The sequence below is a fragment of the Oncorhynchus gorbuscha genome, linkage group LG15 (genome assembly GCF_021184085.1).
Source record: "Oncorhynchus gorbuscha isolate QuinsamMale2020 ecotype Even-year linkage group LG15, OgorEven_v1.0, whole genome shotgun sequence".
NCBI lineage: Eukaryota > Metazoa > Chordata > Actinopteri > Salmoniformes > Salmonidae > Oncorhynchus > Oncorhynchus gorbuscha.
The window spans coordinates 37,690,545-37,703,657 of NC_060187.1; the positions used below are offsets into that span (position 1 = coordinate 37,690,545).

The 13,113-nt window shown below is 43.9% G+C and overlaps 1 protein-coding gene and 1 pseudogene across 2 annotated transcripts; one reads left to right on the forward strand and one right to left on the reverse strand.

Annotated features, from left to right (window-relative positions):
• The first annotated feature begins 651 nt into the window (after window positions 1-651).
• Window positions 652-5,509, forward strand: LOC123997076 (annotated as a pseudogene). The gene is made up of 5 exons (XR_006832083.1): window positions 652-876; window positions 3,471-3,616; window positions 3,715-3,890; window positions 4,389-4,474; window positions 4,571-5,509. The product of XR_006832083.1 is annotated as an ornithine decarboxylase antizyme 1-like (transcript).
• peak3 (PEAK family member 3) lies at window positions 5,502-12,526 on the reverse strand. Its single transcript, XM_046301061.1, has 4 exons — window positions 12,232-12,526; window positions 11,827-11,996; window positions 10,399-10,943; window positions 5,502-6,938 (listed from the first exon to the last, which is right to left on the reverse strand). Exons 1-4 carry the CDS (start codon window positions 12,312-12,314, stop codon window positions 5,802-5,804), a joined length of 1,935 nt encoding a protein of 644 aa, XP_046157017.1. The 5' UTR covers window positions 12,315-12,526; the 3' UTR covers window positions 5,502-5,801.
• Window positions 12,527-13,113: the final 587 nt, after the last annotated feature.

Here is a 13,113-nt window from a genome sequence, read left to right on the forward strand (position 1 = left end):
TCAAGCCTGAAACCTTGAACATAGACTGCTGACACCCAGTGGAAGCCACAGGAATTGCATCCTGGGAGGTAGAATTGAGTATGCCCTTATATCGGCCATTGGAAGAGCATGGTCTCTCTCTCTCTCTCTCTCAAAAAAACAATATGGTTGGTTTTTCTTTGGATTTTCTCTTACCATATCTATTGTGGTATACTCTCCTACATAATTTTAACATTTATACAAACTTCAAAGTGTTTTATTTCCAATGGTACCAATTATATGCATATCCTGGCTTCAGGGCCTGAGTAACAGGCAGTTTTAAGAATGGAAATGATGCCGTTGCAGCCTTAATGGATGATGCTTTATGTACCTAGGCTAACTTTAACAGACCAATAAGAAAGAGTTCCAAACCTCTCTGCCAATAACAGCTAGTTTTCAGTTTTCCCCTCCCTACTCCCAAATAGTCCTAGCAAATTTCTTGCTCAAGAAATTGCTCTTTGCTAAGAAGCTATTTTTGTTTCTTTTTGACCATTTAAATTTAAAACAATCAGAGTAATGTACTTAAGTACTTCATTGTTACCAAGAAATTATTTGTTGAGATAAAAACGGCTGCATTGGACCATTAATTCATCAAACGTCATGTATTTGGTACACTCCCTCTCCTTTGGGACCTCTGTCTCGAGCAGCCCTCCCCTTGTGCTCTGGCAGCCTGAGCCTACGTAAAACAATTTGGTGAGGAGAGAATCAAGAGGGATATGCTGGCTTGAACGTTGGCCTTATGGTTAAATCCAAACGCAAGACGATATTAAATAGCCACTGTTTTGTCAGAGAAAAAGAGAAAACGATATCTACAATGCCAGTTATCGAACTGCCCAGTAATAACCCAGAAAGTGAAAGGTGAGTTATGATAGTGTAATTTAGTTAGTAATTTATAGCTAGCTAACTCCAGAAGGGCTATGCTAATTCATTAGCCACAGAGGCCTACGCAGCTAACGTTAGTATATACATGCCACTTGTTTACTCTTTTTACAGAGGATATTAGCTATGTATCGAATAACGAGTCCGTGGAACAATATTGTTCTAAACTGACTTTCGTTCTTTATCTTAAAGTTGAATAACTGTATTTAGCTTTGATCGATGCCTGTATAATTGTGCTTATTAAAGTTGGCTGCGGTTTATTGCGAACAATAATTTAGCATTCTGCGGATGTTTTTGGCTAAGGACAGGTGTTCTGTAGCTAACTAGCTAGCCAGTTTACCAGCTAATGTTCGTTTACTAGCTTTGTCGACAATGTACTGTTTACTTGCTTCATATGTGAGATTAAGAAACAAACGATCTAACGTTACGGCAATATGTTTCTCAATAATTGCGGAATTAATGGACTGACCCATGTTATTTCGTCGAATGTTCTGGAAGATGTTAGCCAGCTGGCTCGCGATTTTAAAGCAATAGGCACACAGCTATGTCGTTGTCTATCCATTTCAGGCAAGATGTAGTATGTTACCAGTAAAAAAAAAATATTTTAAAAAGGCAATGTTTCCTAAATACATTTTTTTTACTCCATACATTTTCCCTGACACCCAAAAGTACTCGTTACATTTTGAAAGCAGGTCAAGAAAATTGTCCAGTTCACCCACTTAATGATCGAGCAGACTCACTAAATACAGATTTTTGTCTGTATATGAAATGGATACTAGCTACTGTTACTAGCCATTATAGCAAATATTTAACTTACAACCCTTCAACACTTGTTAGCTGCTCACCTGCCGGTATCAAAATCATATCTGTTCACTCACATTCAATGTGATTTATTAGCCAATAATTGTTTGGCCAATTTAAAGCCTTGATGGCTTGACTGACTGTTATCCTAGTTTAAGAATAACATGAGTGACAGCTAGCTAACTTACCTATTGGCCAGTTTCCAGTCAGTACTTGTGCCTAAAAACCTAAGTACCGGATGTACAGTCTCTAAAAGTAGGTAATTTAGCTAAAAACAACCTAGCTATTTGCACATTTTGTTATTTATTGTCTGTTATGTTGGTGGGGCATTGGGCAGCAGTCTGTTTACTAGATGAAGAGGCCTCTTGAAACTTAGTCCCCACCATTTTAAGTGATTTGAGTAGAGGTTAGGTGTCCATGAATGCCTCAAAATGATTTCCCTTTGGCCTAATATCTATTTGTATTTCTCTGCGAGACAGTATTTTTCCACATCACATTCATTCAACTGTTAATGGCTCTTATGCAAGTGGTGGAGACTCATCTCCCACCTGACTAAGCCAGTTGTCACAATTTAAGCCTCTTCATGAATATTGCCTACTGTGTAGCAGAGTGTAATGGGGATTTTAAGGAGTATTGTGAAGAGGCTTAACTTGGCATAGAATAGCAGTGCTGTTGAATCTGCGGGAACAACGTGCAGGTGGAATGCGAATGGACAGGGATTTGACATAAGGATGCTAGTTGGATATTATTTGCGATCTGGTCATGCAGTTTCCAAAGGAACCTTATTCACTAGAACCGCTTATTAGGGTTTCCAGTCAATATGCCGCACAAATGATGAGCCCATGACGCCATCTTGACGATGGTTGAGGTATATCACTGTTACTCAGAGGTTGAGCTCCAAGGTTGACACAATGCTTCTTACTTTGCTTTCACATGCTTGCTCCACATATAACGCTGGAGTGGTGTTTGCGTAAGAGCGCGTCCGTGAGCAGTATGCCACCCCTAATGGGGGTTGTTCATTTTTCGACCTCTGAGAATTGGCATACTCACCTCTGCTAGCGCAACCCCCACACAAAAGCTTATTCTGAATCTTAACTAGAACACACACTCACGTTGTGGCTTAAGCAAAATGGCTGATCAGTGGAGTGGGTAATCTGGCACATGTCTCAATGACGTAAGAGGTTGGTGTTTTTGTCCTAAATGCAGACTTGAATTAGGCCAAAAAAACGACACGCTATTGTTACCACCCTCATATTTAGCTGAAATTGTTCTCAGTATTTTTCCATTAATGTTGTCACCACCTTTTTTGCCACAAGTAGCAGTCATCTCTCCCCATAGGCTACTCCTACTGTGACGGTCCTCTCTGATTAATCAGTGATGTCAACTGGGAATCAATTACAAAGGTAGCAATCAACCTGAAGGAAGGCAGTCATTTTGTCATAACTCATTGGGACATCCTGTTAACGAATGTGCTTTGTTGCCAACAAAGCAAATAAAATATATCCTGCCTGTTACTTATTTAGCCTCAAGCAAAGTGTTCCATTCAGACATGTATAGATTTAGTTAGTGGAACAGTTTGAACTTCATCCTTTGTCATTTGAATAGGTACCCTAACCAGGACAATGTTTTACCATATTAGTCATGTGAGTTACATGGACTAGAATGATGATACATAGACTTCCAAAGGGACATTTTTCCTGGTCTCCAGTTAGGCTAGCTCATAGTCAATGAATCCTTGAGGAATAATGGCTCAGTTCTTCTGTGTCCTCCAGTCCGAGGCGGTGTTCCCGCTGTTGCAGTAACCCGTGTCCGGGGCCTCTGTGGTGTTCCTGATGCCCCTCACCCACCCCTAAAGATCCCAGGTGGGCGAGGGAATGACCAGCGGGATCGCAATCTTTCAGCTAAGCTATTCTACTCTGTGAGTCCACTCTCTTCTCTTTCTCCTTCATCATCTGGTGTTAAGCTACCTGTATCAAACCTCTCTTCATACCTGCTAATTTCTCCATTCTCCTGCAGGATGCTCGGTTGCTGGTTCTTGAGGAGCCGCCTCCCGCCAATGGCAGAGTGCGTTTCCTGCTCTTTGAGCCTCGTTGCTCAGAGGGCAAGCACTGTGTCTGGAGGGGGGTGCTGAAAGGGAGGAACATCTACATCGAGATCCCCCCTGGAGCTCTGCCTGAGGGCAGCAAAGACAGGTCAGTGATCCAATGCAAGTTCAACCTCTTGTTGTCCTCTGGTTTTACTTCAGACCATTTTTGTTGTCTTTTAAAGGCGCAATATGCAGAAATCACTCTGCCATTGCCGGTGTGTAAAATTCTAAAATGTTTGCCGAATTTCAGGTGACAACTAGTGTGGAGAGTCATTGTACCATCTAAACTGCTGTGAAATCTTTTCATTAACCAAAAATATAGTATATAGTATATCCAGATGCAAAAAAAAAAATGAAATTTTCAGACAGGGACGCATAGAAATGGCACACACAGAATGGATCTACCGCTTATCAGACTTGCTTACAATGAGAATGTCAGCTCTAACTCAAATTTCTATGTGAATTTGGTCTTGTCGCGCACAAAGATACATATTGCGCCTTCAACTTGTTTGATGTTGTTTCATGGTAGATGGACTTAGTTTCTATTGCTTGCTGACTGCAATGCACTTCCTTCATAACTCATTGACTTACTTAATCTCTCCAGTTTCGCTCTCCTGTTGGAATGTGCGGAAGAGAAGCTGCAGGTTGACCATGTCTTCATCTGCTTCTACAAGAACCGAGATGACAGAGGTAAGTCACTGTGTGTGTCTGCTTCCAGTCAAACACCACTGTTAATACTTTGCTTTGTTATGAGGCAGTTCTCTCACTGTCCTTTTCTCTCTCCAGCATCTCTGCTGCGTACCTTCAGCTTCCTGGGCTTTGAGATTGTGAGACCGGGTCATCCACTCGTCCCTACCCGCCCCGATGCTTTCTTCATGGCTTACAGAATCGAACAAGACTCCTTCGACGATGACTAATGGGTCACGCACATGCCACAAATGCACGTTAGCTTTTACATACCCTTCCCCATCCCACTTCATCACTTAGGGAAAATAAATATGATCAAAATTCATTAAAGTCAAGGTTTCCTGTGAAATAGTTTATTTACTTTGATGTGATGTATTACAATGACATTTGAACTAGTGTGTAATGTTAAACCAAGAATGTATCCTTATTAAATCTGGGAAATGTTTCAACACTGTACTAATTTCCATGTGTAGTACTGATTTCCCCCATCCACTACAATGTTCATCTCTAGGCTGTACAATTTATGGTGAAAATGTCCATGCTGCATATTCATGTTATGTTGTGTTTTCTTGGGTATTTCAAGTTGATTTTCATGTTTTATATTGATTTGATTTTAATGTGTGCATGAACTTTGATTTGTAGTTTTGATCCACTTGACTGAAATCTGCATGTTGTAACAAGTGCCCGAATAAAAGTGCTCACCTTAACCATAAGGCATAAATCCACTTGTTATGTGTGTAGGAATTGGGGAAAGGGCATTGAAATATGTGTAACGATTTACAAGACGTTGTATTTTGTGGGCACACGTACCAGAGTTGTAGAAGCATCTGTTTAAAGCATCAGTCTGTTGAATTTAACCTAATGCACTTTAAGTTGATCTTTTAAAATCTTTAATGGGGCTCCTTGGATCCATGAAATGTTAATTATAGAACACAGTGCATATACATTTGATTTGGAGCTGATATGTAATTTGCCCAATATACTTGGAAAGCAATTCTGTGGAAAAATGTCTAATAAAAAAGCAAACGTTTTAATGCATTCCAGATGTTCAAGATAGATTCTGACAACATGAATGTTAAATATCATCCACATTTTACATTAGATTAGAGCAGGGTATCCCTAAGTCTGGGACCCCACCTGGGTGCACATTTACTCTTTTGCCCTAGCACTACACATCTGATTCAAATAATCAAAGCTTGATGAGTAGTTATTTTAATCAGCTGTGTACTTCTAGGGCAACAAACAAAAACGTGCACCCAGGGGGGGGCCTCAGGACCGAGTTTGGGAAACCCTTGATTGGACGATCATTAATTCAAGCAGTGGACTTCAATTAACAGACATGAGTAATCACAACTTCCTGTCCGCTATTGTGGAGTCCTAGTCGAGCTGTGGCCCTCATCACAGTTTCAGAGTCAGTGAAGGAGATGTACTGTAGACACAGGCAGTGCTCCCAGTCCAGACTGGGCAGGTCCTGGATCAGCCCTCCCTCTGCCAGCTTCAGCATCAGAAGGGCCTGCTTGACTGACAGCCAGTTGTGCAGAGTGGAAGGCACGGTGGGATTTACCCTGAAGAGCTCAACACGTGGACCCCAGAGCAGAGCCTGCAGGACCCCCACTACGTCTGCTATCTGTAGCCCACTACCCTCATCCTGAAGCCAGGATGCTAGTTGGAGAAGCCCTGGTAGATATGGGGAACTCTGGATGGCGCCATCTGAACGCTGTGTATGTTGAGAGGGAGCATTGTCAGAGAGGTACAGGCAGTACTCTAGCAACACTCCGAACTCAGACTGGATGGATGGAGGTGCATGAGCAGGCTGAAAGGGACTGGGGTCACTGTGACTGGTGTGATTGGTCAACGCCACACGAGGGGTTCCCCACTTTCTCCATAGCTCCTGAATCTCTCCTTTTATCTTCTCTTTTTCATTCTCCAATAACTCAATTTCTTCACTTCCACTTTCTTCTGCTTTGTCTGCCTCTGTTCCCCCCCCCCTCTCCCTTGGCCATACCAGCAAGATGCCTTGAGCCTTCAGCTCAGCGCAGGTGGCTGCATTACTGCACAGGTGTTGTAACCCCAAGGCTAACTGTAGCAGCAGAATACTCAGTTGCCTTTCATACACTAATGGTTTAAAGCTCCGCAGGAACCTTCCCTCTTGTACAAAGTCTTCCAAAGTAGCCTGTGGTAAGTCTCTCTCAATTGTCACTGCATATCCCTTGAGCAATAGTGAAGCAACTGTAGGTCCACTGCTCTCCTCAGACTCCGCTTGACTTTGGTCTGCCTCAATTCTGCTCTCATCTGGTGATTCTGTCCCTGTCTGATCAGACTGTGAGGAGTCTGAAGTGGTTGTGTTTTTGGTTCCAGGTTCTTTCTCCAGTGCTGGGCATGATGGGAAAGATACAATGACCTGCTGAATGTTAACATTGGGCGGCACTGAGGTAGGTTGAGACAAGGGGCCAACGTCACTGCTTACCTGGGAATGAAACCGGGGAGGAAATTAGAACAAAAAAAACTTTCACTTCCTTAACAAGGCTTAGTCACATTAAAAGTAGTTTTTCTCCTCTATTGTACAGTCATATCTGATTAATTCACAGTCTAACAAAATACCCCTAATCTAAAATTAGGATTCCCATTAGCTGCTGCTAAAACAGAAGCTACTCTTCCTAATGCTAATAAGCCTTTCTAAGACATGGATGTTTGCTGTTGTCTGTACAGTCTGTTGGGTTGCTCAACACCTGTTGACAGTTCAGAGGAAATGTGTCACTGGAGTCGCGGGTTGCCAAACTCGCTATATAATGGTGCAAAACATGACTGTTGCTTGAGGTATAGCTTAGAAATGAGCCCTTTTGTTGATGATCTCTTATCTTTGTCTTTTGGCCTTATCGTGGCTTTTTACATTTGGTGCAGCTGTGTTTGCATTCTGCTTGACTTTTGCATTGTGCACATAACTCAAGTGTGAATACTGCTTGAGCATGAATCATAAATTCTAGATCACCTGTACTCCACACACAGAGACGTGCACAAAGCTCTCCCTCGCCCTCTATTTGGTAAATCCGACCACAACTCCATCCATACATCCATCCATCCATCCATCCTGATTCCTGCTTACAAGCAGGAAAATTAAAGCAGGAAGCCCAGTGACTCTGGCTATAAAAAAAGTGGTCAGATGAAGCAGATGCTAAACTACAGGACTGTTTTGCTATCACAGACTGGAACATGTTCCTGGATTCTTCCGATGGCATTGAGGAATACACCACATCAGTCACTGGCTCTATCAATAAGTGCATTGAGGACGTCGTCCCCACAGTGACTGTACGTACATACCCCAACCAGAAGTCATGGATTACAGACAACATTCGCACTGAGCTAAAGGGCAGAGCTGCAGCTTTCAAGGTGTGGGACTCTAACCTGGAAGCTTACAAGAAATCCTGCTATGCCCTGCGACGAACCATCAAACAGGCAAGGCGTCAATACAGGGCTAAGATTGAATCATACTACACCGGCTCCGACGCTTGTCTTATGTGACAGGGCTTGCAAACTATTACAGACTACAAAGGGAAGCACAGCCGCGAGCTGCCCAGTGACTACCAGATGAGCTAAATCACTTCTATGCTCGCTTCGAGGCAAGCAACAATGAGGCATGCATGAGAGCATCAGCTGTTCCAGACGACTGTGTGATCACACTCTCCGTAGGCGACATGAGTAAGACCATTAAACAGGTCAACATACACAAGGCTGCGGGGCCAGACGTATTACCAGGACGTGTGCTCCAGGCATGTGCTGACAAACTGGTAGGTGTCTTCACTGACATTTTCAACATGTCCAACATTGAGTCTGTAGCACCAACATGTTTCAAGCAGACCACCATAGTCCCTGTGCCCAAGAACACAAAGGCAACCTGCCTAAATGACTACCGACCCATAGCACTAACGTCAGTAGCCATGAAGTGCTTTGAAAGGCTGGTAATGGCTCACATCCACACCATTATCCCAGAAACCCTAGACCCACTCCAATTTGCATACCGCCCAAACAGACCCACAGATGATGCAATCTCTATTGCATTCCACCCTGTCCTTTCCCACCTGGACAAAATAAACACTTATGTGACAATGCTATTCATTGACTACAGCTCAGCGTTCAACACCATAGTAACCTCAAAGCTCATTACTAAGCTAAGGATCCTGGGACTAAACATCTCCCTCTGCAACTGGATCCTGGACTCCCTGACGGGTCGCCCCCAGGTGGTGAGGGTAGGTATCAACACATCTGCCACGCTGATCATCAACACTGGAGCCCCCCAGGGGTCTGTGCTCAGTCCCCTCCTGTACTCCCTGTTCACCCACGACTGCATAGCCAGGCACAACTCCAACACCATCATTAAGTTAGCAGACAACACAACAGTGGTAAGCCTGATCACCGACAACGAAGAGACAGCCTATAGGGAGGCGTCAGAGACCTGGCCGTGTGGTGCCAGAATAACAACCTGTCCCTCAACGTGACCAAGACTAAGGAGATGATTGTGGACTACAGGAAAAGGAGGACCGAGTACGCCCCCATTCTCATCGATGGGGCTGTAGTGGAGCAGGTTGAGAGCTTCAAGTTCCATGGTGTCCACATCATCAACAAACTAGAATGGTCCAAACACACCAAGACAGCCTATTTCCCCTCAGGAAACCAAAAAGATTTGGCATGGGTCCTGAGATCCTCAAAAGGTTCTACAGCTGCAACATCGAGAGCATCCTGATTGGTTACATCACTGCCTGGTACAGCAATTGCTCAGCCTCTGACTGCAAGGCACTACAGAGGGTAGTGCGTATGGCCCAGTACATCACTGGGGCTAAGCTGCCTGCCATCCAGGACCTCTACACCAGGTGGTGTCAGAGGAAGGCCCTAAAAATGGTCAAAGACCCCAGCCACCCCAGTCATAGACTGTTCTCTCTACTACCTCTTGGCAGGCGGTACCGGACTGCCAAGTCTAGAACAAAAAGGCTTCTCAACAGTTTTTTACCCCCAAGTAATAAGACTCCTGAACAGGTAATCAAATGGCTACCTGGACTAATTGCATTATGTACCCCCCCCCCCCAGCCCTCTTTTATGCTGCTGCTACTCTCTGTTTATCATTTATGCACAGCCACTTTAACTATACATTCATGTACATATGTACATACTACCTCAATTGGCCCAACCAACCAGTGCTCCCACACATTGGCTAACCAGGCTATCTGCATTGTGTCCCGCCACCCACCACCCGCCAACCCTTCTTTTACGCTACTGCTACTCTCTGTTCATCATCATATATGCATAGTCACTTTAACCATATCTACATGTACATACTACCTCAATCAGCCTGACTAACCTGTGTCTGTATGTAGCCTCGCTACTCTATATAGCCTCGCTACTGTTTTTCACTGTCATTTTTTTTATTGTAGTTTGTATTTCTTTATTTACCTATTGTTCACCTAATACCTTTTTTGCACTATTGTTTAGAGCCTGTAACTAAGCATTTCACTGTAAGGTCTACACCTGTTGTATTTGACGCACGTGACAAATAAACTTTGATTTGATTTGGAATACTGCTTGAGCATGATGCACAAACTGGTTTACGCATAGAGTAGGCTGGGCTGGCTCTGAGTGAGAGTGACTGGGCTCGTGCCCCATGTGCCCTGTCAGTAATTAAACCATGATTACTAGCTACAAGTTTAGATAACTGGTCCGACTAATTTATGGATAAGAGCATCTGCTAAATGACTTAAATGTAAATGTAAATGTTATAATGTAATGAAAAGATGAGTTGAGAAACTACACCCTGTGTATTCTACTATTCTAACTCTCAACAGAGTTCCAAAAACATTTAAAATAATTCATCCTTCACACACACACACACAGCGGCCGCTTAAATCACTAATGACCTGAGATCATGAGCATAACCTTACCTTAGCTGCGATTATCCTCCCTGGAAACTTTGGGCTATGCAGGCTGTAGTACAGTGAACCTGCTATCTGCTTGGGCTGGTAGTTTTCACACAGTAGGAAATCTTGGGGCTGAAATGCAAAAACGCCTTCGCCGGACACTCTCATCAGGAGAACCCCAGCCTCCATGCGCTGTTCCATACTCCTCAGGAACAGTAGGTGGCGATGCTGAATACCTTGACAAATGTCCCCTTGGTTGTAGAAACTGCTGAAGAAGTAGGTAAGCTGTTCATCAGGTGTATCGAAGTCCAGTTGAGATAGCGGCTGCAAGTTGAGAGGGCTCTTCTGGACTGGTCTTTCTTCGTCGATCTCTACATGGGGCTGAGTGCCTGCGATGGGGACCAGCATGTAGAGAGGGTTGTCATAGTTTTGGTGACTGCAGGGTAGTGGGGAAAGGGGACACAGATAGACCCCTGGTAGGGAAAGGGTTCGAGCCAGCCTCTTCTTGGGCACTGGTGGAGGGGTGGTGCTATCTGAGAAAAACCTCTCTTGATGACAGTAAGAGGGGTCTGAAAGATAAAGGGAAATACAGAACATGTAATAGACTTTCCAGAGAAGTCATTGCCTATTTCCACGTTTTGACTCTATGATTATCGAGAACTTCTTTAGAATAAGGAAGAGAAATTACAGAATAGTAATACTCTGCAACAACAAAAACATTTCAGCCAATGTTCATCTCAAACTGTTGTTGGATACGTAGATTAAATATTTGGCAGGAGGTGGCGCAGTGGTTAAGGGCGTCAGACTCTGGGTTCGCGCCCAGGCTCTGTCGTAACCGGCCGCGACCGGGAGGTCCATGGGGCGATGCACAATTGGCCTAGCGTCGTCCGGGTTAGGGAAGGGTTGGCCGGTAGGGACATCCTTGTCTCATCGCGCACCAGCGACTCCCGTGGCGGGCCAGGCGCAGTCCGCGCTAACCAAGGTTGGTTGGGTTGTGTATCGGAGGACGCATGACTTTCAACCTTCCTCTCTCCCGAGCCCGTACGGGAGTTGTGACAAGATAGTAGCTACAAAAACAATTGGATACCACGAAATTGGGGAGAAAAACGGGGTAAAATTCAAATAAATAAATAAATATTTGACAGGAGCTCCTTTATTCAGTTGAGCTTGTGACAAACATGTGGACACATAAATGTTGTGGCTATGGCAGGTCTTTATCAGCATAGGCCTGGTTTCAGGTGTCACTTCCTCCCATTCAATTCACATGAGAAAAGGGAAGCAGGACAAGGAAGGAAAATGAAAGGGTAAAATAAAAGTGCTTTCTATTTAATATTTCAGCTGGAAAAAAGCAAATACCTAAATAACTTATATCCTAATCCATTTTATAATTGAAATCAACAGGATAATATAATACTACAGTGTCTGATAAAGGTAGATGTGCGTTGTACTCACCATAGCGCGGGTGAATGGGACACTGCAGTGCATGGCAATCAGTGGCTGCAGAGAACACATCTGTACAGGTAGAGCCCTGGTGCTGATGGGGCCCCAATGGGCTAGAGACACTCCCATCCATCTCCAGGTCCACACTGGAACACATACTAGAGCCTCGCGAGTAGAGACTCCTGAGCGCGCGCACACACACACAATCAGATTCATTAATTGATCTGCTGTCCTTTGAACTAGTTACCTAAAATAAGCGCCTACAGTACAGAAGCTGCATAGCACTCAGATAGACTCTATGCAGTGTCTTGATAGTTTTTCTGACGAAGCCTACATTTAAAGGTTCAGTCGAACTGTCAAGACACAGCATTGAGTCTGAGTGCTATGCAGTTTCTGTACGGTATGTTTTTGTTTTACCTGCGCTGTTTGATAGGCAACACTGGGGGTCCACTCTGTCTCTCTGCTCCCTGAGTTGCACAATCCATCGCTGCACAATCCATTGCCTGGTTACGGTGTCTCTCACTCAGAATAGCAGTCTGTCAAACTCAAATGGAACTTGAGGTCTCTAATATTATTGCTCAGGTTCACGTTAATATCCTCTCTCCCTCTCTTTCGCTTGCTCTCTCTCTCTCTCTTACTGTCTGTCTGTCTATCTCTGTCTCTCTTTCTTGTGAGAATGTAATTATCTGCTGTTCTGATCTCTGCAGTCTGAGGTTGGTACCGGAAAAGTAGTGCCTGTGTGAGGGCATATCAGTACTTATGCAGTAACCTCAACTACAAAATGAGGAAGAACACCAAAAAGACACCCAACTTCACACACTCTTTTTTTCTCTCTCACTTTCCTTTTAAGTTAGATCCATCACACACTTGGTCTCTGCCTCCCTGGTACTTTGTCTTTTATGGATTGGATCTCAAATCACATTTTTCTTCTTCAATGTGCTAGCCCCCAATTGCTTTATGATGCATCTTCTTGGTCAAACACATGTGATCAATCTAATTGCATTAGAAGGGATGAGAGATGAGGAAATGTTGGACTGGAAAGGAGGCATGACTGAGTCAAATAGGAATCCTGACTTAATGAGGTGGTGATTAAACAGCCCAGACATACGCTCCTTGTCAGTAGCAACCCCATCATCAACATTGAGGGACATGGACAGCTGTGAGGATGAGGGTTTATTCTCCAGGTCTTTCCCCGTTTTCCAGAACTTCTTGCGTTTAGAATCACAGAGAGAGAATGGCTATTTAAAGTAACTAACTTTGGCCTTCCGGATAGCCTGAGTGCACTTATTTATCATTTAC

Bases quoted from the DNA above. Each gene is read 5' to 3' on its own strand.
- peak3 (XM_046301061.1), bottom strand. From the start codon at position 12,314: ATGGATTGTGCAGCGATGGATTGTGCAACTCAGGGAGCAGAGAGACAG. The intron at 11,997-12,231 runs GTAAAACAAAAA...GCGCGCGCTCAG, and splicing joins TTGCCTATCAAACAGCGCAG to GAGTCTCTACTCGCGAGGCT. The intron at 6,939-10,398 runs GTAAGGTTATGC...TTTCATTCCCAG, and splicing joins GGAGGATAATCGCAGCTAAG to GTAAGCAGTGACGTTGGCCC.